At 35.7% G+C, this 24,893-nt stretch overlaps 6 protein-coding genes across 6 annotated transcripts; 4 read left to right on the plus strand and 2 right to left on the minus strand.

Moving 5' to 3' along the window:
* The first annotated feature begins 228 nt into the window (after positions 1-228).
* Positions 229-1,760, plus strand: LOC118435605. The gene is made up of 3 exons (XM_035851900.1): positions 229-1,458; positions 1,529-1,609; positions 1,695-1,760. Exons 1-3 carry the CDS (start codon positions 229-231, stop codon positions 1,758-1,760), a joined length of 1,377 nt encoding a protein of 458 aa, XP_035707793.1.
* Positions 1,761-2,221: 461 nt separating this feature from the next.
* On the minus strand, positions 2,222-4,304 carry LOC118435717. The gene is made up of 2 exons (XM_035852112.1): positions 3,989-4,304; positions 2,222-3,592 (listed from the first exon to the last, which is right to left on the minus strand). The coding sequence occupies exons 1-2, from the start codon at positions 4,273-4,275 to the stop codon at positions 3,097-3,099; spliced, it is 783 nt and encodes a 260-aa protein (XP_035708005.1). The 5' UTR covers positions 4,276-4,304; the 3' UTR covers positions 2,222-3,096.
* Positions 4,305-13,880: 9,576 nt separating this feature from the next.
* On the plus strand, positions 13,881-15,335 carry LOC118435606. Its single transcript, XM_035851902.1, has 2 exons — positions 13,881-15,144; positions 15,222-15,335. Exon 1 carries the CDS (start codon positions 13,881-13,883, stop codon positions 14,613-14,615), a length of 735 nt encoding a protein of 244 aa, XP_035707795.1. The 3' UTR covers positions 14,616-15,144; positions 15,222-15,335.
* Positions 14,844-15,283, plus strand: LOC110850297 (chitinase 3-like). Its single transcript, XM_022097732.1, has 2 exons — positions 14,844-15,144; positions 15,222-15,283. The coding sequence occupies exons 1-2, from the start codon at positions 14,844-14,846 to the stop codon at positions 15,281-15,283; spliced, it is 363 nt and encodes a 120-aa protein (XP_021953424.1).
* A 2,533-nt stretch (positions 15,336-17,868) lies between the features above and the next one.
* LOC118435813 lies at positions 17,869-19,971 on the minus strand. The gene is made up of 6 exons (XM_035852250.1): positions 19,788-19,971; positions 19,456-19,580; positions 19,307-19,372; positions 18,501-18,593; positions 18,298-18,432; positions 17,869-18,234 (listed from the first exon to the last, which is right to left on the minus strand). Exons 1-6 carry the CDS (start codon positions 19,879-19,881, stop codon positions 18,130-18,132), a joined length of 618 nt encoding a protein of 205 aa, XP_035708143.1. The 5' UTR covers positions 19,882-19,971; the 3' UTR covers positions 17,869-18,129.
* A 2,439-nt stretch (positions 19,972-22,410) lies between these two features.
* Positions 22,411-24,830, plus strand: LOC118435858. Its single transcript, XM_035852333.1, has 4 exons — positions 22,411-22,490; positions 22,625-22,750; positions 23,557-23,721; positions 24,266-24,830. The coding sequence occupies exons 1-4, from the start codon at positions 22,431-22,433 to the stop codon at positions 24,659-24,661; spliced, it is 747 nt and encodes a 248-aa protein (XP_035708226.1). The 5' UTR covers positions 22,411-22,430; the 3' UTR covers positions 24,662-24,830.
* Positions 24,831-24,893: the final 63 nt, after the last annotated feature.

The raw sequence follows: 24,893 nt of genomic DNA on the forward strand, positions 1-24,893 counted from the left end.
AATTATTATCTAAGTACATTAGTGTGTATGTACGTAGCTAATTACTTGATTCTTTTCCCATGTCTTCACTCATTTGAATAATACATGCATACATTACATAGGTGTGCTAAAATAATATTGACGGAATTCATCCAAGCAAAAAATACGATTTTGATGTTCATGGGGTCCGATAATTTGGGAATGCCTTCAATTTATCGTCGTTAGTCTGAAGGTCAGCATTCATTCGTCATGATTTCCCTGAAAGAGTCAGAAATAAACTTCGATAAATACTACACCGCGTACGAGGTAGAAATTCCTGGTGGAAAAATACCAGAAAATGCCCCCACAAAAACAGGAACTTCAGAGAACCAATCACTGCTCGCTGCTGTGACCCGGGAGTCACTCTGGCCTCTACGGATATCCCAGATCTCGGGATTTTTTCCAATTCCCATTCACCCCAGGAAAAATTGCGCCAATTTATCAGCAGAAATTTACCTTCCCGCCACTTTCTCCCTCCTCAAGACCCCTTCCGTATGGTGGACCTTGTTTCTAATCGCGCTCACATTTTTCCCCATTATTTCCTATCAAGCTGATGCTGAGCGATTTGACGATTATTCCGTAGCTTTCGAGTCCATGGGACGCAACACTTTTCGGACGATTAACCTCTTGTGGATACTGCTTGGCAATGGGTGTCCATTTTTAGCCAGGGTTGATGTCATCCTTCAACGCAAAAGATTCATAGCGTTCTGGACCAATTTCCTCGATATGTTGAGACAATTTGATACCACATTGGACAAAAATAATATACTATCACCAACAAAATTTGGATCATCCTTACGGAAAAAGTTCTTTGTGCATGTCATCCTTAACTTCGCCGCTGTCTTAATCGGAATGTACGGAGGTCTCATGTTTGCGTTTCAGTACGAAGGAAAAATTTTCACTTATATAATGGGCATTTTACAAGATGGGTTTTCAATGATGCTCGCAGTCATGCAAGTATTTGGGTTCACTCTGATGATATTTTTCCTCATGGTGTACAATCATTGCTTGGCTGTCATCTTGAATATGTTGGAGAAGAAGGGTGAACAAAATCGGGACAACGGGGTTGAAAAGTTAATCAAATTGTATAAACTGGTGGACGACCAGGTGCACGAATTTAATGGGATTTTCAACTACAAAATGGTACTGGAAGTATTGTACAATTTCATGTCCATCCTATTCTATGGATACTTCTTGATATTATTTACTAAAATGGGGGAAATATTCGTATTTTTAATAAATGTTGTGAATTGTCTTTTTCTGCTGATATGGTTCGTATGGTTTGGGAAAGAGTGTTCTGAGGTAGCAGGAAAAAGTAGGGAGATTGGGAGAAAGTTGGCCTATCTCGGGTTTGGAGGAAATGATACGATGCAATTTGTATCAGTGCAGAAAATTGGGGCTCAGGATAGCACAAACTATCAAAAAAGAGGGGTCTGCAAGGTTTGCTTAATTTATGAGCATTTTTTGAATGATTTTACAATATTCAAATGGATTGTAAATATATTTATAGACGGCGATTGGTTACATACAAAGTTGTCCCTTGACCATCGAGACTTCAATTTTTGACCTCAATCTCAAATTACTGTTGTCGGTAAGAAAATATGTATATTTGACATTTTGACTGAAGTTATATTTTTGTGATGGTTATTAAGACGCTATTAATACCGTTTTTTTAGATTTTTGCTGCAATCTTAACATATGTTGTCATCATTGTACAGTTTCAATCCGTAGATCGTTCGTAATCGTACATGAGTAGTTTACGCATTACTTGGCATGATTTTGTACACAGTCAACATAAAATCAATGTTTGTATGAATGTAAGATATAATTTTTAAAAAAGTTGACGATTGGTTCTTTAAGCTTCTGTCATCAATCATAAGTTTGTAAGTAATTATTTATTTCTGCATGTAAAATGGACACTCAAGAAAAAGTGTGGGACATAAGAAACGCATTCTTGACATGACTGTCCATGATGGAATTAGCTAATTAGTTTCATATTATTTATGTAGATATGTATTCATATATTGGGAAGTAGTTAGCTAATTATGTACTTGATCTTTCACTCATTTGCACAATATGCTAAAATACTATTGGTAACATTCATCCAAGCAACAAAAAAGGGTTTGCAGCTAATGGTCTCTCGATAATGAGGGAGTGACTCGAGTTTGGCTACGTCAGTCTGTAAATGGGAATTATCCTTTCAACATGACGTCGTTCAAGCATGTGCATACTAAATTCGATAAATATTACAATGCAGCACAGGTCAAAATTCCTGGTGGAAATTCATCAAAAAAGTCCCTCAAAAACTAGGGACTTTATCGCAGAATGACTCACGTTTTGCTGCCGTGACCAGGGCGTCATTCTTGCCTATACGGATATCACAGTTCGCGGGATTTTTTCCAATCCCCATTCATCAACGAAGGAATGACGCTAATTCGTCGGCACAACTTGAACTTCCCACCACCGTGGAAAATAAAACATTATTTCTGAATCGGTTTATTACTTCACTGAATAAAGGATTTTGTTCTTTAATGGTAAAATTATGTATTGATATCGATACATACATTTGGGAAGCAATGGAGCGAATAGAAATTCAGGATAACCAATAAGAATTAATAACAAAATTTAACATATGTAGCTCACAATATTGGAACAAACTAGACTAACTAAATATATATTCTCTGGTCACATTAGCTAAGTATGTATATACATGTACTTTAAATATGTACAATTTTGCTGAAATTTATTCAATTCGGCACATCAAGGTAATTAAGTAGGTTCATATTGATTGTGTAAATCGGCTTTAGAGAACATGACATTTGAGACATACATTTATTTGTGCAAGCTTTCGGTACATATGTATTCCTACATCAGGCGATTATGTAAATGTACATATTTCCGAAATATTAAATAGTTTTACAGTATGTGTGCACGGCTAATAATAAAAATTTTCAGTAGGCATTGAGGTCTAATCTGGATTGCATATACATACACAAATTAAGTACGTCTTATGTATAAACACAGAACGATACATACATACCCATACGTCAAATGAGTTAAATTGAAGCAGAATTATCGTTATCCGCCCATCTTCCCGTGCTTGATCAGGGTTAGCGATACGGTTTGATTAATGCAAAACGTTTCAATAACGAGAGGCGTTCCACGGTCGATGAAGTTCGATCCGAATTTGATTTTGAGCAAGGATAACGATTTTATCTCCTTTTTCAAGTGGGCCTTATTCCCACTTCCCTTTCGTATCCCATCCTTCAGAAATTTCACCATCGTTTCCGAAGAATTATTAATCTTGGAGGCCAGCGTGAAGACGAAAATGATTGTTCCTGCGGCCTCCATGAGGAGCAGAGGAAACACCAAGAATCCTGGCATGTCGATGTCCTGATTGTGATTGAGGCAGACGTACAGGGAGATTATTTGAAGGATAGGAACACCTGTGATTAGGACGGGAATGACGCGTGGGAGGAGGAAAGCGTTGAAGTATTTCTCCAAGATTTGAATCGACTTGTAAAGTTTGATGCAGGAATGTAAATCCGATGGGGTTTTGACGATGGAGATTTGTCTGAAATAATTTACATGAAACTTGTGTAATCTCAGATCTTATGTATTTTATCAGGGAAAAACTTGATTTAATTGAAAGTATAAAATTATGTTACATAATTTTATATTTTTAATTTTTAGTCCAGATTAAATCTGGACTCAATATCTCAAACTTGACTAAGTATTCTCCTATCGATAAAACAATGAGGAAGTTTGTAACTTTGTAAAACCTGTAAACTTGCAAAATTTTCCAACGAAAATTAGCTGTTGTGCAAAATTAGCTTAAAATTGTGTAAGTTTACTCAGATCAAGGGCGTCTTTTAACTTTGTAAAAGTTTGTACAATTATTTTACAAAATTTACGGATTTTACGAAGTTATGAAGGACCGCGTGAGTTTCTTACTAATTTATAAACTTACGACAGCAAAACCCTGAAGTACGTAAGAATACTCATAATTCCAGAAAAGAAAACGTAAATTATCCAAAGAGCTGACGAATTCATGATATTGAACCATAACCAAGTTTCGAACAAGTGGATGCCCAGGAAGGGGAGATGGACTCCCTTTTTCGAGGCTATCATGGCCTTACAGTTAGGATCCATGGACAGGATGAATGGCAGTGTACATGGCGCGTAGGTGAGCATGATCAGTTGTAAAAGTGGGACTACGCATAAAGCCGTCTCGCTCAATAGCATGAATATGATCATCAATTTGGCGGCAAGTGAGCGTCCCTCTTGTGGATATTCTGGAATAAATTATAGTGTAATTAATTGGTGCTGGTGGGTAACTAGTTCAACTTATAAGGGAACGTGCCGAGTTGTCACACAAGTTGAAGGTTGACACCTGTACCGAAATGTGCACAATACACGACTTGAAGGAAGTTTTGTGTCTGTGTAATTACTTTTCGTCAAGTTGTGACGATTCTATTGGTGATCGGTCGTGTAAATCTTAATCTTAAGTTTACGTGCTTGATAAATCATGTATTGTGCACAGTTTGGTGCAGATGTCAAACAATAACTGGTTTGACACCTCGATATGTTCCCATGTTAGATGTTTAATAAAATAAGATGTGACGAAAAACAGGACAACTTTCTAAGTAGATTTAGCTATAAATTATACATGTGAATTTGATACAAACATAAGTACTTTAGCATCTTCATCTAATTAATTACCTTGGACAACTTTTCTCTCAAATGAGGCAAAAGTGTTAAGTATCTGAACCCCCGAATTGTCATAGACCAATCGAGTCGCTGTACCGATAAGTGCAATCATAAAAAGGGCAGCCCCTTGGAATTTACTCGTCTGTGGTAGTGGTCCAAAAATTAAGTTCAGAATCATTGCTGTACAGTACGTAACAGAAATGATGCATTGAAATTTGAAATGTCGAAATTTCTGGGAGGATCTCGTTTTTATGAATGTTCCCTGTTTTTCGTCCCATTCGAGAGAAACGCATCTCAGAAATTGACAAATTTTTACGCGAAATTTCAGCAAGGGTAGAAAATCAGCTTGCGACATAGTCAAGCTGGAAGATAGGAGATGACTAAAGGTCACAAACGTACGTGTGATAACTAGATATAAGTGGATTTACTGCGTAGTTACCCTGATTAATTTTTAGCCAGGGTTCTGAATCAAACTTGATACTTAATTAATTGAGTATCAACAATACTATGTAATACATAAATGATAAATATATGCAAATAATTAGGCGCCATTTACAGTTAACAATACCGTAAAATTAAATTCATTCATTGTTTCCCAAGGATTTAAATATTCTTATCTGCAAAAAGTCACGAGTGAACAGGATTTGTAATTTTGTAAACCCTTGAAGACACACCTTATTTCATTAAGATACAGAGATTGTGATTCAGATTATCTGCCTCCTCACCTTATAATACATTCTTATGTAAATATTTGCCAATACAAAGTTTATATGTATGTATACATTCATATATCTACACATTTAAATATTTATCACCTCTGTGTAACACTTTAATGAGAAGGCTTGATTAAGAAATTCATTCATAAAGGCTAGGAATGGTGGAATACATGTTGAGTGGATTATTTCATTTATTGCGATTCAATTTCAGGTCGGAAAAGCGTGGGTTGTATGACAAGCATTAATTTAGAATAAACGTTTCTGCAATTAAGAAATGTTCAATTCTAATCAAGAATTATCAGTAATGTAATTACACTATGTGTAAGTAAAATCTGATACATAATTGAAAATACGTATGTATGTATCTATGTAGAATATGCAACAATATGCCTTCTCCATTTTATGTCAATTGACATAAAATGGAGAAGGCCCTTTTGGCAGCTTCAACGACGATATTGTAAATGAGCACTGAGAAGCTATGTATGTATGTATGCATGTATTTAATTTTGATTTTTTCGAAGGCATACCCCTGGTCAGGAAAGTTTCGAAAATACTCAAAAAATTAAAAAAATTGAGTTAGCTATTGGATATGATAAAGCAACTATCTAGGATCACAAAAATGCTTAAATTATGAAAATCCGATCAAAATTGGATTTTTGGTGATTTTTTGAATGAACGAAAACAAGGTATTTTTCGTGTTTTTCGCACCTTTGAGTGGGTGTGGCGGGTGCAAATGCGGCCATTGAATGAAATCCTTCTTCACTTTTGCTAGACTCGCCTAGGACTACAACATATCCAAAGGACGTTAAGATCGGTGATTCTGTCGGTGAAGGGTTGTCCTCCTAAGAACCAATCAACGCAAATCTTCCTTCACAGAATTTGGTATATACATAAATCGTATGTATATGTAACAAATATTTGCATATTTACGCTTTAAGAAAATCCAGGAAATTCACTGAAATGTTTACTTATTTCTTCGAAAAATTGATGCCTGAATCATCATAGCTTATCTACCTAGTCCGCCACGAATTCTTTTGACAAACGTTTTTTAGTATATAAAAAGAACGGGTAATAATTTTTATTTAAAATTTTCCACAGGGATGCATAACATACCTGTATATATTACAAAAATACTAAGTTTCAAAATTTCCTCTTCTGGAGTACACAAACTTAAAAAATCTGACGGCAAATTAGTCGCTCGGATTACGCACGGTTTCCAGTGGAAATTTGTCACACGCGTCGAGAAAAATTTTTTTGAGAACTTCTGCACCACTGGAAGTTTTAGTCCAGGCCTTGGTCTCAGTTTTAAGCCACAAGTCGTAATTCAGATGATTAAGATCTTCCATTGCCGATAAAATTCTTGTGACCAAATAAAATCGATGAAATGAGCTCATAGCCAATTTTTGACAACTTTTGCACCTTATGACGCAGCCGTGACCTGTTTTGAAATCCAAGTTCTATTTTTGAATAGGTCGGACTTCAAAGGGTTTTCAGTGGGTTTTTCAGCTTTGTCCGTATAACTCTTGTCCTCCACTGTAACCCTTTCTGGAACAAAATAGCGTCTCGCGTTCTCCTGCCGACTTGTTCGAATCCAAGTCATCTCAGAGCTAGGGGATGAGATCTTCGACATTTTCTTACTCCCAGGGGTATGTATGATTTTTGCCATGTGCAAATTCTGCTATTTTCCTTGCTAAATTTACGCAGAGCTCTCGATAAATCTGCAATGGAAATCGTGCGTAATCCGAGCGACTAATTTGCCGTCAGGTTTTATAAGTTTGTGCACTCCAGAAGAGGAAATTTTGAAACTTAGTATTTTTATAATATATGCAGATATATTATGCATCCATGTGGAAAATTTTAAATAAAAATTATTACCCGTTCTTTTTATATACTAAAAAATGTTTGTCAAAAGAATTCGTAGCAGACTAGGTATTATGACTCATAGCCATAGTTATATTTGATCTGTCTCAAATTTATACGCAAGATAAGATAACAATATGATGAAACGGTTATAAAGGCTGTTGATTTTACGAGGTCAGTTACACTTACATATATACGCAGCTTGTCGGTTTATTTATTTCGCTACTTCGCAATTTTGTGTAGTTATGTATGCGAACTTTCTAATCGTCTTCAGAAAATCTAAGATTCATGCACGAAACGATACTGAAATTCCACGTATTTACAAACTAGTTATTACCACTTATAAAGCACATCTATTAAAAAGTATACTTTCTTTTGCCATTTACCCGTCTTTGGGTGTATTTTTGTGTTTGTTTGGGTGTTTAGGTGTACCTACCGTTAACGCGATTTATATTTCATTCGATGGGAAGGTTACTAACGCGGTCGTAAAGAGGCTCGATATTTGGATAAAGAATGCATTAAGTGCGGCATAACCGATTGATTTAATTGGGCCCACACGAATGCCAAAAGGTCGCATCGACCTTACTTCCTTCGCTCGTAGCTTTCTATTTCTCGGAGAAAGTGAAAGTTCCACTATGTTGCTGAATTTAGCACAAAGTTCGGCACTGTTGTGTAACACCATGCCGGAAATGTGCAAATAGAGGAACGACGAGGTTATTACGACCACAAACATGCCCACGATAATGATCTGTTCTGGAATGGAGATTTTGTCAAGCAGTCGCGTCATGACGTATCCCATGGTAACGAGGCCACCTCCGTTGAAGGCGTATCTCACAGGGGCAAAGGTTATCGGGTAGCACGTGTTATGTTGCGAGTTAATGAGGTAGAGACAACGGTAGTGGGAGAGACGTATGTTGACAGGGTTCGTGGCACTACTGAAAATTTTAAAAATTTCATTAACCCTTAAATCCTACCTGTTCAAAAAAATATTTCTTCATTCAAAATTCATTTAATTAAAAAAAATTATTTATTGGTAATTCATTTATTCGAAATTTAAAAAAAATTATTCATTATGTATTAATTTTATCTCAAATTCGTCTTATGTATTTGATAGATTTCTCACGTTGCCCCAATAAATTTCTCACCCGATTAAGCATAAATGAATAATAAATAAACTTTCATTCATTCTTAATGAGTATTAAATGAATAAATATTTATTCATGTTCATTCATTCTAAAATTGTAAAAAAATTAATGACTCATTATTCTTGGAGTTACTGAATAATGAATGAATAATTTATCCATGCTCTATTTAAAAAATCAATGTTATGCCTTAAATAAATAATATTAATCAGCCAATGTGATAATAAATTATTACCACATTTGGCAATGTTTGGTGGTCGTTAGTTCCTAATAAATCTGTTACGATATAAAATTCGATTTCAATTAAGTTAGTACGAACCTCAAAGTAGAAATTCCAATGGTTGTGTACGCCACGGAAAATAGGAACCACGTCTGTGAAATCAAGTAGGACAGGACATTGACAGTCTTTGTGAACGCTTCAAAAATGAAGAACACGATGAAAGCGGTGAGGTTGACCAGGTTGCATTTTATTTGGTTCGACCAAGAACTATAGGCATACTCGACGGAGTCCGGTTTCATCAAGTAGACCAAAACAAATAGAATGCTGAACAAGATAGTGTTGGAAATTCCAAATTGAATGAGGAAAACAGAAATTTTGTCATGAAGAAATTTCCGCTTTGGGGAGAGTCGAGACGGCATTTCTGAAAAATTTTATATTATTTATGTAATGTTCATTTTATTTATTTCACGTAGTTATTATTAGGTTCTATAAACATAAAGACGAATTTAATGAGACCCAACAAATTAAATTTCTTAAAAAATTGAATATTTAAAATTTCAACTAAATCGCTTCCAAATTGTGAAAATTTGAAAAAATATATATTTATAAACATTAAGCATGATTTTTTGCGATGTGCAAGCTTTTCAAATTACTATAGTAATTTGATAATGTCTATAGACATCATATGAACAAGTCTGCTTAGGAATTTTTGCAATCCTCCTGGCTTTCTGAAAATTCCTGAAATTTTGAATGTCGAATTTCGACAATCGAATTTGAACATTTTATCATCGATACCGATACATTATTATAAACATTCGAACAAGTTAAACCAGATCAAATAAATTGTAAAAAAACAATGTTTAAACAAAGAATGTACATAACGTCTTACGTTTTAGTTGAGTGTCAAATTCGGTCATCCATCTGAAAAAGGTGACCATCTCTTCCTTCTTCAAATACCAGGTCAAAACCCCTTCGAAACTGACGTAATATCCTGCGGGAAGATATCCCACCCAAAAAATTGTCATGATTTTTCCACCCCCACGTTCAACCAACTCATTCAAACGGTACAAATTGTATCCAATGTAAACAAAATAATGGACAAACAAAACTTTTGTGAGTATTTCATTTTTCTGAGATTTCGTTACTTTTAAAATATTCCTGTTAGCGTCCCACGAAAATGGAAACACCTTCGTCCACCCACAAATTTTTATAGAGGGGGAAAGCATTTTGAAAATCTTTGGGGAAAACATCGTTCCTCACTCGGATAGTGATGGGTTCGTTATGTCATCGAGAGCCGATTAGATCAAAGTGTTGGAGTAACAGTCAAACCGAATTACGTAAGAGAAGGGATGTACTAAATCCGATACACAAATTCAATACGTACTAAAATTCGAGGACATGGTTATTCAATTACGGTAGATTTAGTACTGTAGCGTTAGCGTTAAAATCTAAATTATGTATTGTAAATTTGATCCAACCTTCAGTGATTTGACAAAGTGAAGAAGTTATTTTAATGCTTTGTCGCCAGCTTTTTAGACATGTTTCTTGTATTTGATAAGCATGCAAAACGTGATGTTTATGGTCATAAACTTCCTCAAATATGACTCTGAAATTTTGTTAAGTATAGAATTTTTTAAAGTAACAGGATTAAAATTTCATTGAATATTAACAACGAGGGGTTAATTATAAGTTCTCCATGTCCATAAGGTAACAATTCACGTGGAGCGGAATGAGACGCGAGAGGATGACTCATCGAAGCTCACCTTAACCTTCTACTAAATACATGAGAAGTTTGAAAGGTCTGTGAAAAAGTTATGTAATTATGTAATTATTTGATATTCAAGGCAGTTATCAGTTATGGACGCAAAACTCATAACTTAAAATTATGACGTAACTTATTAATTATGATGTAACTTAACTTCTACTTATTATAAGTATACGTCGGGAGTTTCTATGACATAACTTCTGTATAACATAAATCATACGTCATAATTTTAATTCATACGTCCGTGGTTGCCCTAATTGTAAGTGTCGATTAACATTCACAGTATCGTATATCTAAAGTACTTTATTATTAAGATTAACATGGAGAAGGTGTTGAATTTAAATGTCAATAACACCTCCTTCGGGAGGACATATACTAACTTCTTACAGAAATGAGGGCGAGCTTATTTTAGATGAAGGCTAGCTAATTTTTTATTTCTGTTTGGCCCACCGCCCTACCTGGACCGGGGGAATAATTTTATACCGAGAAATCGTGTCCAATTACATGATGGAGTTGGCCCAAATGCGGACTGGCGAAAGTTGTTACACAATGTTGGAATTTTCTAACAATGCAAGTCTTTTACGTGTACAACTCAGATCTGGTTGGGACCAATTTTATTTTGTTCACCACAAAAAATAAGCATACCTATATTTTTTAATTTTTCATAATACGCTAATTTGAGCGCGTGGCGCGAATTTTAAAACATTTTTCAGCCAAAACCTCGGTTTTTAAAAATTGTGTAAATTTTTGAATTTTAGCGCGAATCCAAAAATTCGAAGACATGTCTCTTCAGAATGACTTACCTGACTTATAATTTTTTGTTATCTTTCCAAATTACTTGAAATCTTATGAACAAGTCTGTTTAGTAATGTAGCAAATCTTCACGGGTTTCTGAAATTTTGACAGGTAAGATTTGAGAATTCACCACCAGTTAAAAATATGGGCACACTAATCACAATCATTTTGAATAATTAAAGTTGACTCAATTATAAATTACAAGTTTAAAATATTTAAATATGGAATTGTATAGAGACTTACGTTTTAGGTGAGTGTCAAATTCGGTCATCCATCTGAAAAAAGTGACCATCTCTTCTTTCTTCAAATACCAGGCCAAGACCCCTTCGAAACTGACGTAATACCCCGCAGGAAAATATCCCAGCCAAAAAATTGTCATGATTTTCCCACCCCCACTTTCAACCAACTCATTCAAACGGTACAAATTGTACCCAATGTAAACAAAATAATGGACAAAGAAAACTTTAGTGAATAATTCGTTTTGTTGAGATTTTGCTACACTCAAGATATTCCAGTTAGCGTCCCACGAAAATGGGAACACCTTCGTCCAACCACAAACTTTTATGGCGGGAGAAAGTATTTTGAAAAATCTAGGGGAAAACATTGTCTTTAATCGAATAGCGATGGGTTCGTTATGTCATCGCGAGCACGATTTGATCAAACTGTTGGCATATGTAACAGGCTATCCGAATTACATAAGTGCACGGATGTAGTTAATCCGATACGTGAATTCGATACATAAAATCGAAGACATGGTTATTCAATTACCGTAGATTTAGTACTGCAGCGTTAAAATCGAAGTTATGCATTGTAAATTTGGACCAAATTCCATTGATTTGACAAAGTGGATGAAAACTAGAGGTTTTTTAATATTTTGTGGCCAGCTTTTCCGACTTGTTTCTTGTATTTGAAAAGCATGCAAAACGTGAGGTGTATAATCATAAAGTTTATGATATGCACTGTTAGAAATTTGATATGGTCCGGCAGGTATTGATTTCTCGGTATTAACGTGGTTATTGTTCGGTATTAAAATTATACCAGTTCGTAAAAATTTCCTATTAACATGGTAAAACTTTAATACGCCGCAATTACTACACGGTATTACTTATCAATACTACTTTGGTACAGGCATATATGAATGCCGCTTGGAGTCATTCTAATACTGGATTTGTTAGAGTGAGCATACATATAAGTGAATACTAAAAGTAGCATAAACCTCGGTGATTGGTTTATATAACTCGTTATAATATCACGTTTCAGTATGCACTTATATATGTAACACGGCATGCATTTAATTGCCGTAAATATTAAAATAACCCAACCAGGAAATGCAGTTTATCATTAGACAAACCATTTAAATATAGTATAACTGCACGTTGGGACATGACCAAAAGTGTGCGGACGCGGCTTAAGAATTGGAAAAGTCACTTAAGTACATGAGAAGTTTGAAAAGTCTGTAAAAAATTAGATACAGAGATCGACCTCATTTGAAGTGCGGAAATAAAAGTTATATGTAACTGTTAACATTCACAGAATCGTATAAAGGACTTTATTGTTAAGATTAACTTGAAGAAAGTGTTGTATTTAAGTGTCAATAACTTCTGTTCCGGCAATAGAAATGAGGTCGGGCTTGTTTTGCTTGAAAGCTACTTAATTTTTTATTGCTGTTTATCACAACCTACTTGTGCGGAAACTGGCCAATATTCTACTGGGAAATCGCGTCCAGTTACACAATGGAGTTGGTCCCACTGGCGAAAATTGTTACACAAATTGCAATTTTCTAAGTTGATATCGATTTCCAGAACCATTTAGTAAATAGTTAAAATTTTGATTGTGGAGATGTTTATAAATATATGCGCTTTCTTATTGGACAATTACATAAATTGGTATGCTGGGTTCATTAATGTGGTATCAAATATAACCTTGGTTATATTTGGAAATCTTAATTAAAATATATATTTAGAAAAAACAAGCTTCCGTCCTCTGTTAATTGTATACAAATATAACATAGCTTATGTTCACACATGCTTACTACATATTTACAACATATTTATTTCTAATCTGTAGGGTGTACATAAATATTAGGAAAATTTAACGTTTATGTAAATCTTGCATACTTAATATCATCCATAATCATCCATAATTAAAACGACATATCCAATCTGTTGTGGTTCTTATGAATAACTGGCCTTTCTTTTATCCAAGCGAATAGGTAGAGCTGCATATGTAGCTATTGGCAAATATGCCTTTTTTCATGTATAATGATTTCAAAGTCGTCAACTTTCAATGGGGTCGGCGTTCTTTACTTATTTATGAGAGCTGGGAAAGTCATAAATGTAATGCTGAGTTAAATTTTGGACACTACTTGTCATATATGTATTTGAGGAACAATTAATTCAGTCTGAATAGTATTTGGTGTAATAAATAATTGGTTCTTGTTCGTCTGGACAAACCAGACATGACTTATGTACCAGCTTATCACTCTGCCATTGTGTAGGTCAGTGATAAGCTTAATTAACTTTTGCCCAGTATCAAGCCAATTTATAAGTCATGCAAAATCTAATTAAATCATTCTGCTGTAAAATATTTCTTTTTAAATTTCGCAAATTTGCATATATTAAATTTCTGCTCTTTAAGAATAATTCTTTCTTAAAATGTGCTCCTCCTCAACAACTCGCGTATTTCGGTCAAACTTGATACTATTTTTTGCCACTAGCGTCATAATTTTCACGTCAGCTACCTCTTTAGTTGCCGAGTACTCCTCTGTCACCCTTCCCGTCACATTGTACGGCTCGACCATACATTACGACGGACTCGACACGGTTTACCTCGTCGGAGGGACGCACAACGAAGAGCTGTCTGGTGACGTGATTGCCTACTCAATTTCCGCCGATACCGTCCAGATTGTCGGGGCGATGCCCAACATCGGATTTTTTGGTAGTGTCCAACAATTCGAAGAAGATGGCAACGAGTTCTACTACTTTGGCGGATACAGTGATACAACGGGAGATTTTTCTGTGGTGTACAAAATCGAAAAGATGGGGGAAGAGGAGTTGGAAATTACGGAACTTGCCCAACTTCCGGTTGATGTCATGTACTCGACAAGCGTTGCGATTAATACGTCGACAGTTTTAATCGTTGGGGGACAGGGGATGGAAAACGGGCTACTTTTCTTTAATTTGGACACGGAAACGGGAACTGTTGTGGATGCAACGTTGCCAATGGAACTGCCATACGTTACCTCGACCCAGGTGGGAGATGACTTCTATATTTTCGGAGATACCCGACAATCCTCGGACGGAGGAGATGCAATCCTGATCTTGAACCTGGCCAGTATGGAAACTTCCCTTCGGGACGTTCTGGGCTTCCCGGATGTCGGATATTTTTGACCGAAAGTAGTACATGACAAGATAAATGGGCAACTTTACGTGATTGGTGGGTTCTCGGATAATGTGGGACATGGGATCGTTACCGTTCACCCGGAAACTTTTGAGGCAGAATTTTTGGAAATTGAGGGATTTCCAATTGCAGGGAATACTTTCTTTTACGACGCCCCCGCCGCGGTGTAGATAGGTAAATTGGGGAGGATTTACTTCTTTGGAGGGTTCTCACTCGATATGAGCACGGGGGATGTTAAGTATCATGATGAAATTTGGTGGATTGATGTTGGGTCTGAGGGTGGGTCAACTACAACTGAGGTGTCAACTACAACTGAGACGTCAACTACAACTGAGGCGTCAACTACAAATGAGGCGTCGACTACAAGTGAGGTGTCAACCATGCTAACTAGTACAACATCAACGACCACTGACACAACTTCAAATCGTACAACAACTCGTGTAACTTCCAGTACGTCGGATAGCTCGAGCACCGTTCTATCCACGCCCACTACTACTGATGCCCCTTCTTCCGCTATGGGTAGCTTAATATTTAAATTTTAATTTGCATAAAAAGTTTTCAACCAAGACAATTACAGTATTCTTTTGTCTTTCCAGGATTATTAGGACACGTTCAAATGGTTATCTTAGCATTTACCGTCGTCATTGTAAAACTATAGATTTGACTAAAAAGTTTGTATAGATAGTTGTCCAAAAAAATAAAAAAGCTTGGAAAATATGTACAATAATTTTTTGAATTGACCTTCATTGCTTGCTTGAGCTTGTATTTCTTGTAATTAATACTTCTAAACGCTATAAAGTACACGTGGTTGTTGAAGAATAAGGATATTGAAAATTATACCACTGTATAACGTATGTAATATGCAGGCCCGTACTGACGATGCTTCTAGGTGGAGCGCTGGCTCCAGGCCGTACGGCCCGAAGGGCCGTACCGGCACGCCCTATACACTAGATATAATTGTCCTATCACACGCCGCAAGATAAATGCATATTAAGTGTGGGAAAATGTAAGGCAGACGTGCTTCATTTGCGAGGCCGGATGTTCCTAGTCAACAATTTAACAATTTTAAACCCGAATCTGCTCTTTCGGGGATAGACCTTTAGCTAACGATAACTTTGATATTTGTCATAAAAATACAGGATTACAATTTCAGACGTACCTCCACGAATTCATAATCTCAGGTAACATTTGACTTCAAGAAATCACATCGAGGATTGAACTCTGTGATTAGCAAATAAGTCTCGTGGGGTTTGTAAGTAGGGCCAAAATTGTTTTTTCCGATTTCATAGAAATTGTTTTACCCTTTAACGTGTATAAATAACAGCAATAAAATGCATTGATTCGGGGGCGCTATAAGTATGTATGTTGTGGTCATGGCGCGGGAGGATAAATTCAAGAGTTTTTTTACTCGAAGAACTGAAAAATCAAAAATTTAACATTGCGTTGTATAGTGAAATATCCAAATTTTCGGGAGGGAAATCTTCAAATTTAGCATTGTGTTGGCATAGGAGAAATCCCTTAAAATTGCAACAAATTTTATGTCGCGCAGAGAAGATAGTGAAAACCAATGACCTTCTAGAAACGATAATTATCTTCCTTCCGCGCCATGACCAAGATTTTTTAGGACGACTTTTGTCTTACTCCCGAATTAAACCAATTCTTATAAAACGATTATTGTCTTCGCTACGGTTTAAATGGTTAACCCTTTAAATTAGTTTTCAATTTAACGGAAAACTGGTTTAACAATTTTCCAAAAACCGGTTTTGGGAAAAACCGGTTTCACAATTTTCCGAAAACCCGGTTTTTACAAACTCCAAGACCGGTTTTTAATAAAATAAACTTTTTTAAGAGCTAATGTTTTCTGTTTCGAATTGTTGAGATAAGAATTAGTTGTGCTGTAATCCCGTTTTAAGTTAACATTTAATTTTAATTTTGCATTCTTTGATTATTATATTTGCCAACTTTTTACAATTTGCAATAAAACTGATTTTTAACATCGGTTTTAAGGCGGTTTGCGCAAAGAATCGAACACCGGTTTCCTACGATTTTCCAAACTTCGATTAATGTAAAACCGATTTTACCGCAATTTGAAAAATCCGAGTAATCGGGAAACAGGTATTTTAAAAACTTCCGATTTTGGGCGCCCTGTTTGTAGCACATAATTTCTGGTTAATTGGAGGTAATTTAGTTAGAGCTTAAACCTATTTAGTGCCCAGGACGGATTTTTGGCATGAAAAACTTTAAAACTTGGGCAGCGCTTTCAAGTTGCTTTGAAGAAACACTCCCGTTTGGTGCACATTTAGTGAAATTCCGAAGTCATGTGAATTAGTAATTTAATAGAACTCAAAGAATCTGCTGCTTCGCGTCAAAATTCCGTCCTAATTACTAAGCTTTAATTCTTTGATTAGAGCGAAGACAATTGTCGTATTATGCAAAACATTTTAATTCTGGAGGAATACTACTCGTCCTGAAAAATTGTGGTCATGGTGCAAGCCGAAGGTAATTGTAGTTTCTCGAGGGACACTGGTTTTCGCCATTCTCTCTCCGCAACGTGTGTAAAATCTTTTGTGATTTTGAGGGATTCTCTTATGCAATTGCGTGTTAGATTTGAACATTTTTATTCGAAAATTTGGACATATCTAAATCTAATGCAATGTCAGACTCTGCATCTTGTTTCGACAATTACATATTTGAATCAAAGAATTCTTGCTCCCGTACTACGACCATAAAATCTTACTTATGGTATGGTCCAAGAATTAATGCATCTTATTGTGGTTAGTCATACGTACTCACGTTAAACTATGGATCTCCCTCGGTATCGTTTTTTAAGGTTCCAGGATTGATGATAAGGGACTTAGAAAGTGGAATTATCACAAAAAAGTCTAACTTAATAAGCTGCGTTACAGGTTACAATTACAATTATTGCTAAAGAAATTAAAATGAGCCGAGAATTTTCTTCATGCAAAATTAACTCCGCGGTTTGAAGGATGGATATAGAGAGCTAGATGGCACTTAATTTTACGACACACTTTGAAGCAAGATACGTACAATGTCATAATAACTAGATACTTTACACCATTTTTGAATAGGCCGGACTCAATATGTGCTCCAGGCCGTCCCAATCCAAGGAACGCCTCTGGTAATATGTACATATGTGCATATGTACATAGTTCTTGTCGGCATATGTACCGAAGCTAGCTATATATATACATATTTTGAGTACGATTTATGTAAATACATGCATACGTAAATCATTCGTCGTTTATTTGTACAGCCAATTTTCCACAATTTTCCGTAACTAATCTCATTGTGACCATAATTCTTAAAAAATCTCCCTTGAGTACGATATTGATTTCATAACTACATAAATATTTACTATGACCAATCCGGTAGAAAGTTATTACAAAATTAACACCAGTACATGTTTGACTCCACCAGATTTTTAACCGAGTATGCATGTAAAAGTTACAATTTATTCATTAATTATCCCCCGTCTTCAGTTAGTTAAGTACATCTTTGCTCTATCCCAGTCGGACCCGTTACAACGCACTGGCCACAGCAGGCTTTCGTAAATGGTACGAAGCAAAGGCTTCCCGTTGCTAAGCAACTCTGCATATTTTCAGAAATATGAAGACTTGTTTCATTTATGAAGTAAGGATTATCTCAACTTACCGCATCGCTCTCAGGCGGTGTGCACAACCCATTTTTACATTTCGATCTTTTATTACAGCAATCGCTGCTGGAAGTGCACTTGGAAGAATCGTATAAATTGTCGGATCCATAACCACCCGAATCCGGGAGACAAATCTGCATGATGCCCGATGGTATTATACGTGGTGTTATCTTGGGATGAGAAAGCGGTACAACTGACTTACACAATATCGTGTCGTGGTCCCGACATGTTTCCCCCGGGAACAACAATGACGTCGTTGTCCTTGCAGAAGTGGGTATCCATTCTCTACGCAATCCTGCGGAAAATGGGGGGCAAATCTTTAGTGTTTTTTGAAAAAAATCCTCTGGTAAGAAATTACTGCAACAAATTGTTTTATTTGTAGACCTAATTTCTTAAATGACTGCAAGAAATGAGCGGCATCTATCGGGAATCTCCTAAATATAGTTACACGACGAGCCGCTTGATGCGGCTATTTCTTAAATTTCCTAAATTTCTTGCAGTGCAATGCAAGAAATGTGCAAGAGATCAAATAAACATATACCAAGATGCCATAGTGTTTTGCTTTGTTAAGAAAATAAAGTGAATTATTTCCATAAACAATGTTAAAAATCTGATATAGTCACGAAGCTATTGATTTCTCGGTATTAAAGTTGCTACCGCTTAGTACCCATAGTAAAAATATACGGGTCAGTAATTTTTTTTACCGAAATAGTAAAACTTTAATACCGAGGTATTCGTATAAATCCTATAACTCGTCAATACCGCTTTGGTGCAGTCGTACAAATATATATAAATACCGCTTGGTATTACTTTAATACTGGATTTGTAAGAGTGCGTCGTAACAGATTTCGCTTAAGCCTCTATAGTTAGCTAGATAGACACACCCACGGAAAAATTGACCCTCAACTAATTCGAGGATTATTTCGTCGAGCTCAAATTCATAACTTCTTTCTGGACAATTTATCCACGCTTGATTGCTAACATCGCGGACAAAATTAGTTTACTTACCTTTCGGCAGCTACTTCTAATGCAGAGGAGCTTTTTGCAGTTGAGGGTGTTACGGCATTTACCGCCCTGCAAATTAGCAAAAATTAATTTATGCAGGGAAGGGACTAAGGGACAGATAATTAATAATGATTATATTTGTAATTGAATACATATTCTTGCAATCTGTCCTCATGGTTCGGTGGTTGGTTTGGTGGTTGGTTAGGCCTTCCCAAATTCCAAAACTGTACATTGCAGCTATAGCAAAAAATGTCGGTTTGTTTTGCACTCCGGTTTCCTGGAGTAAATATTTGCATAATCAAGGAGCTCGTTAAATTTTTCATAAAAATGTGAAATGAAGGTTTATGAAGTGAAGAGGCTTTAATTCGTTTCTATCAGATTTAATTATGAAATCGATATCGTTCCCAGAAAAAATTACAGATTTATTAAAAAATCAATAATACGAAACAGGTATTGAATTTACAATGAACTTACAGATATTTACCTGCGGTTTGGTTTGTGATTCCATGTGCAGCGAAACCATGCGCGAGGATCATGTACCAATTTGTCAATTGTACACAGACTTGAATTAAAGACATTGTGCCTCGAATATGTCAGACATGGAACTGAGGATTTTTATTTCCGATGTGCGAAATGCAATTTTTTCAAAGATACGTAGGTATTTTAGTTTCGCGTTGCAATTGATAAGGATATGAGACTTTCTGCAAGATTTGCATTCGCTTTGATAAGGGAGGCATTTTATCACGTTAAGAACTTGTTTTTCTTATCTCCGACTAGTCCGACATGTTGTTGGGAATAGTCAAAATTAAAATATACATACATAATAAAAAAAGACTGGTTTTTGTACGACGATTTTAATTATATGTATGAGTTTTATTGAAACTTGATTTTCAAGACATTGTACGCACGACAAGTTTGCAAATTGTTTACTAAGTTATAAGTACATGGTTTTTTATAGGGTCATTGGTTTCGTTCCGGTAATAAATATTTAATTGTTCTAAAACAAGTTTTGTTCCTGGTGCGTCAAAGAGTGGGATCTTCTTCAAAGATAATAGTATTTAGTGTACAGGGTACCTTAGAAATTGAAGGATGAATTAAAGAGAATCGGCGTGGACAAAATATACGCATGATAACCAAGTTTTGCCAATGGCTAAAGTCCGTTGACAAGATGACGTGCAATTTTTGGTGTCGGCAACTTTTTAGCGAAATAATATTTGCGTTAAGTGTCATAATCATAGCTGGAAGTGGTGAGCATGTTGAGCCGGAAATTTTGGGATATGCTAATTCATCTAGGCAAGCCCTGCATGGTGAGAAAAGTGACATTTGTGTGCAAGGTTTTAAATGACAATTTGGCTGTTTTCTTACTTAAAGGTGGCGAAAAAGAAGGGCGAGATGGCCGATATTTTAACGTAGAGCCGTACAGTTGGACAGGCTATAATAGTTTTGAGCGTGCTGAAAGTGAGATTTATAGGCTGCCTTATCCTGGAGTTTGGACGGTATTTCTAAGATTAGACCGATAACTAAAGGGTGTAAAAAAAAGCTTGTTAACATCGATTTTTGTGTTGAGACAAACTTAACTCAACTGTAGCTTTGAGCAAATTAGTATTTGTCTTTCAAATTTTTATCGTTTATGAGCCGAGATCAAGTGTCAATTGCGAACATCACAGAATTCAGATACAAATCTTAGGTGAGGCGAAATTTAGAATGAAAGAAATTTCAGAAAAAGTATCAGAAATAGTGATGCAACGAGTTCTACATTTCGAGTTCGAGCCGAGTTCGAGTACTCTGCAAAGCTCGGTGCCGAGTGCTCGAACTCGAACGAGTTCGAGCACTCGGTGAAACTCTGCAACCGAGCACTCGAAAAACCGAGTGCACTCGGCTTTTCGAGTGCTGCGGCAATCGTTCTTCACTTATTTACATATCTCAACATACATATGTATGTGTACACATGAAAAAAAGTAGTAGTTTTACATTTCTAAAATTCAAATTTTGAAAAATTAATGCTATAATTTGGAAATATTAATGTTGAATAAATAAAAATTGTGCTTCTGTAATTCAATGCCTAATTAAAAAATTAAAATGCGTTTCATTATGATATTAAATACATATTACCACATATTTATCTACTACTGTGTTAAATTTTTGGCAACTAGAAACATAAAATTCATAAAAATTAGAGACCGTGAGTACTTGAGCTTGTGAAGCTAGCGGCTAGCTGGTAAATTTTTTTTACACAACTTCTAACAAATTCAATTCAATAAAGAATTCCCCATGAAACTGAAAATACAACTCACTCAGGTCATTTTTAAACAAAAAGAAAGAAAATCGATCTAGGATTGAGTTAAGAAATAAAAACCAGATAAATAAAGTGTTCAAAAACTACGTGACTTTTAAGTGCCACACCCACTGGCCCCACAGATTTTCCCCACAGTCGAAGTTTTTTAAAAACCAAAACATGTCCTTTTACGTTCGGTCATAAACCTGAAATGAGGTCGAAGTTGCTAAAATTCTGCACAAATTCGAGGTCGATAAAACCTAAATAAATGGTGAAAATACCAACTATTTAGTCATGCAAGTGAGAAATTTAATCGAATGTGTGAAATAATGGCAGTGAACATGCGGAAGAAGGTAAGAGTATATATACACAAAATGAAAGGGGCGCTTAGTCTACTTTGGGGCAAAATAATGCTAAAAAAGCTCGGCCGAGTGCAGAAAAAACTCTGCAGAGTTCGAGCTCACAAAAAATTTGCCGAGTTCACCGAGTACCGAGTCTAAACGAGTACTCGTTGCATCCTTAATCAGAAACATTTTATGCTAATGGATAACGAATAAGTTTGTCAAGTACGATAAGCGACCTCGAGTACTTATTAATAGGTACAGAGGTGACATGAAAACAATGAATAAAGGTAATGTTTATACCAAAACTAGAATTTGAGTGTGAAATTGAGCACAAAAATTGGCTTTTGTAAATGTTTACAAGTTTTGCGCAACAAAGTTCCAAAAAAGATGTTAACGAACTTTAATTATGTATGTATGTATATCCTGCAATAAAATGAAAATAAGTAATTAAGTGGTAAAAATTACTTTACAGCCATGCATAAAAGATGGTCAACCGTGTCCGAACCCAATGCGACCAGAGTTTACATGCTGCTCCGGCGTTTGTGGAAACCATGGTCGATGCAACACGGTATGCACTCATATGCATAAAAGATTTGCATGTCTGAACTTGTCTGAACTTGCAGAATTGTTAGAACGAAAAATGTGCATAAGGTCTGATGTGTAAGAAATTGATTTATAATTAGCAAAACATGAAATTTCCAGGCCTGTTTAAAAGAGACTTGGGAATGTCACCCTGAAGGGACGTACCCTTGCTGTCAAACCGGTCTGCTCTGCTATGGTTGGACCAAAAGTGGATATGGTCATTGTCGTCACGGTGGTATTACGAAGGTCAGTTTCACGTAATTTCATGACTTTTGCATTGACGACGAGTTTCCAAACAACAAGGTTCGCAAAAATATGTAATTTTGGCTTGAAAACACATTTCCTAACTTCTACATAAGACTAATATTCATGTAGTTCACAAATTAAAAATATGGGTTGTGATGCGACCTCGTAATGAATAGTCCTCATTAATTTGTCTCATTTAATTACTGCTCTGTTAATCCGGGAATTAATTTCTGCTGCATGCAGGGTTCGGAAAAACCCAGGGTTTTAATCAAAAATTATAAAACCCATGGGTTTTAATGGGTTTTACCATGTTAATTGGGTTTTATTTGGGTTTTAATGGGTTTTAATGGGTTTTATTGGGTTTAAATGGGTTTTATAGGGTTTTATTAGTTTTAAGTAATAACTTAACAAAAATAATTAGGAATTTGTATCTATTCGGAAATTATTTTGTTTTATAACACTTGAAATCTGTGATGCTAAAGGATGGAGTCAATTATTGAATTGTTCCGAATTTTCATATATTAGAATAGTAATGAAATAAACTGCTTTAGAATGAATTGAGATAACGTCTTCTAACGTATAGGAGATGTATTTAACTTTTAGAATGTAGTTTTTAAGTAAAACTCAATTAAAACCCAATAAAACCCATTAAAACCCAAATAAAACCCACTTAACATGGTAAAACCCACTGGGTTTTATTCATTTACAACCCATTAAAACCCATTAAAACCCAATAAAACCCAACCCATTAAAACCCAGGTCGGAATACCCTGGCTGCATGCTTAATTAACTGATTTTATTTATAGACACTGGACATTGGCTCGTATTACTTGATTTATATCGTTACAAGTGACCATGGTCGACTTTGTTGGTATCTGGATCGTGGAAATCAAGGGAATAATTACCAATTTTCATTCCGCCTCGACCCACGTTGCAATCCGAATGATCTCAGCTTCATGTGGAAAGTATTAGTAAGTTTTTAGTTGGAGATTTTAATTATCCTGGATAATGGAAAATGATTTAATGTAACTGAAGAAAATTGAAACGTATTTACATACTTCCATTTAAATAAGACAGATTTTAAAAAAGCGTACTGTTTGTAGCAAAATTTCCAAGTTAAAAAAAATTGTTCCGTGAGGAGATTCACAAACTAAATATTTATGATTTCGCAAATTTAGCAAATCTTCACAAATGCAATTGTGTTATCCTGTTTTTAAATATTCCATGGATTGTTCGTAATTCCTAAAGTACTTATGTAATGAAGACGACAAGTTTGCGAAGTTCCATTTGCCCAATTGGTGGGCAAATTTGCCAAAAAAACTCATAAGTATGTTTTTCCGTAAAAGTTTTTCCAAATCTCGCAAATTTTGCACAACTTCGCAAGGTATGTTGCTCAATTTACGAGATATGTACATATGCGAATGTTGGCGTGAGTATACATAGGTATACACTTAACGTTTCCAATATCGTTTTTAAATAATGAGTTGTTTTATACACTTACATATTTATTTATAGCCGGGCGGATACCCTAACACGGTGATTTTTGAAAACAATCAATTCCAGTCTAACTGCGTGTCGGCAGTATTTTACGACGTGACATGTTACGGTGAAGAAGAGCCCGAAAGAGATCGAGAAGTAGTCTGTTCGACACATGTCGACCCCAACCGCCTGGGCCCTTTTCTTGGTGGCTGTGACAACAAAGGAGGCGTCGACACCCCGTACAACAGTTGGACTATTTCTGGCCCTAAAATTTTCAATAGGCAGACTGGCAGATACATAACGGGAACAGCGTCAAGATCTCTGACGATGGAACAGCTAGGCGTCGGTGGTGGTATACAGGACTGGGTGTACTACAAGATACCGTGGGTTAAAGAGATTGGACCAGTAGGGTATAAACCGGGGTTGGGTTGAGTTAGGCTAGGTTAACATTTTAATTTAATTTTTAATTTAGTTAATTTTAATTTTTTGAACCTGTACAATTGTACGAATTGTAATTGTCTATATCCAATTGTTCTTCCGCGAGAATAATAATAAGAATAATAAGAATAATAATCGAAGAAAGTGATTTTGTGTTTTAAAGGTGGAAGTCCAAGTTCATATTTTAATATTTCATTGAGAATAAATTTGGAATAAAGAGTTGCTC

Source organism: Folsomia candida, unplaced genomic scaffold (genome assembly GCF_002217175.1).
Source record: "Folsomia candida strain VU population unplaced genomic scaffold, ASM221717v1 Fcan01_Sc005, whole genome shotgun sequence".
NCBI classification, from domain to species: Eukaryota; Metazoa; Arthropoda; class Collembola; order Entomobryomorpha; family Isotomidae; genus Folsomia; species Folsomia candida.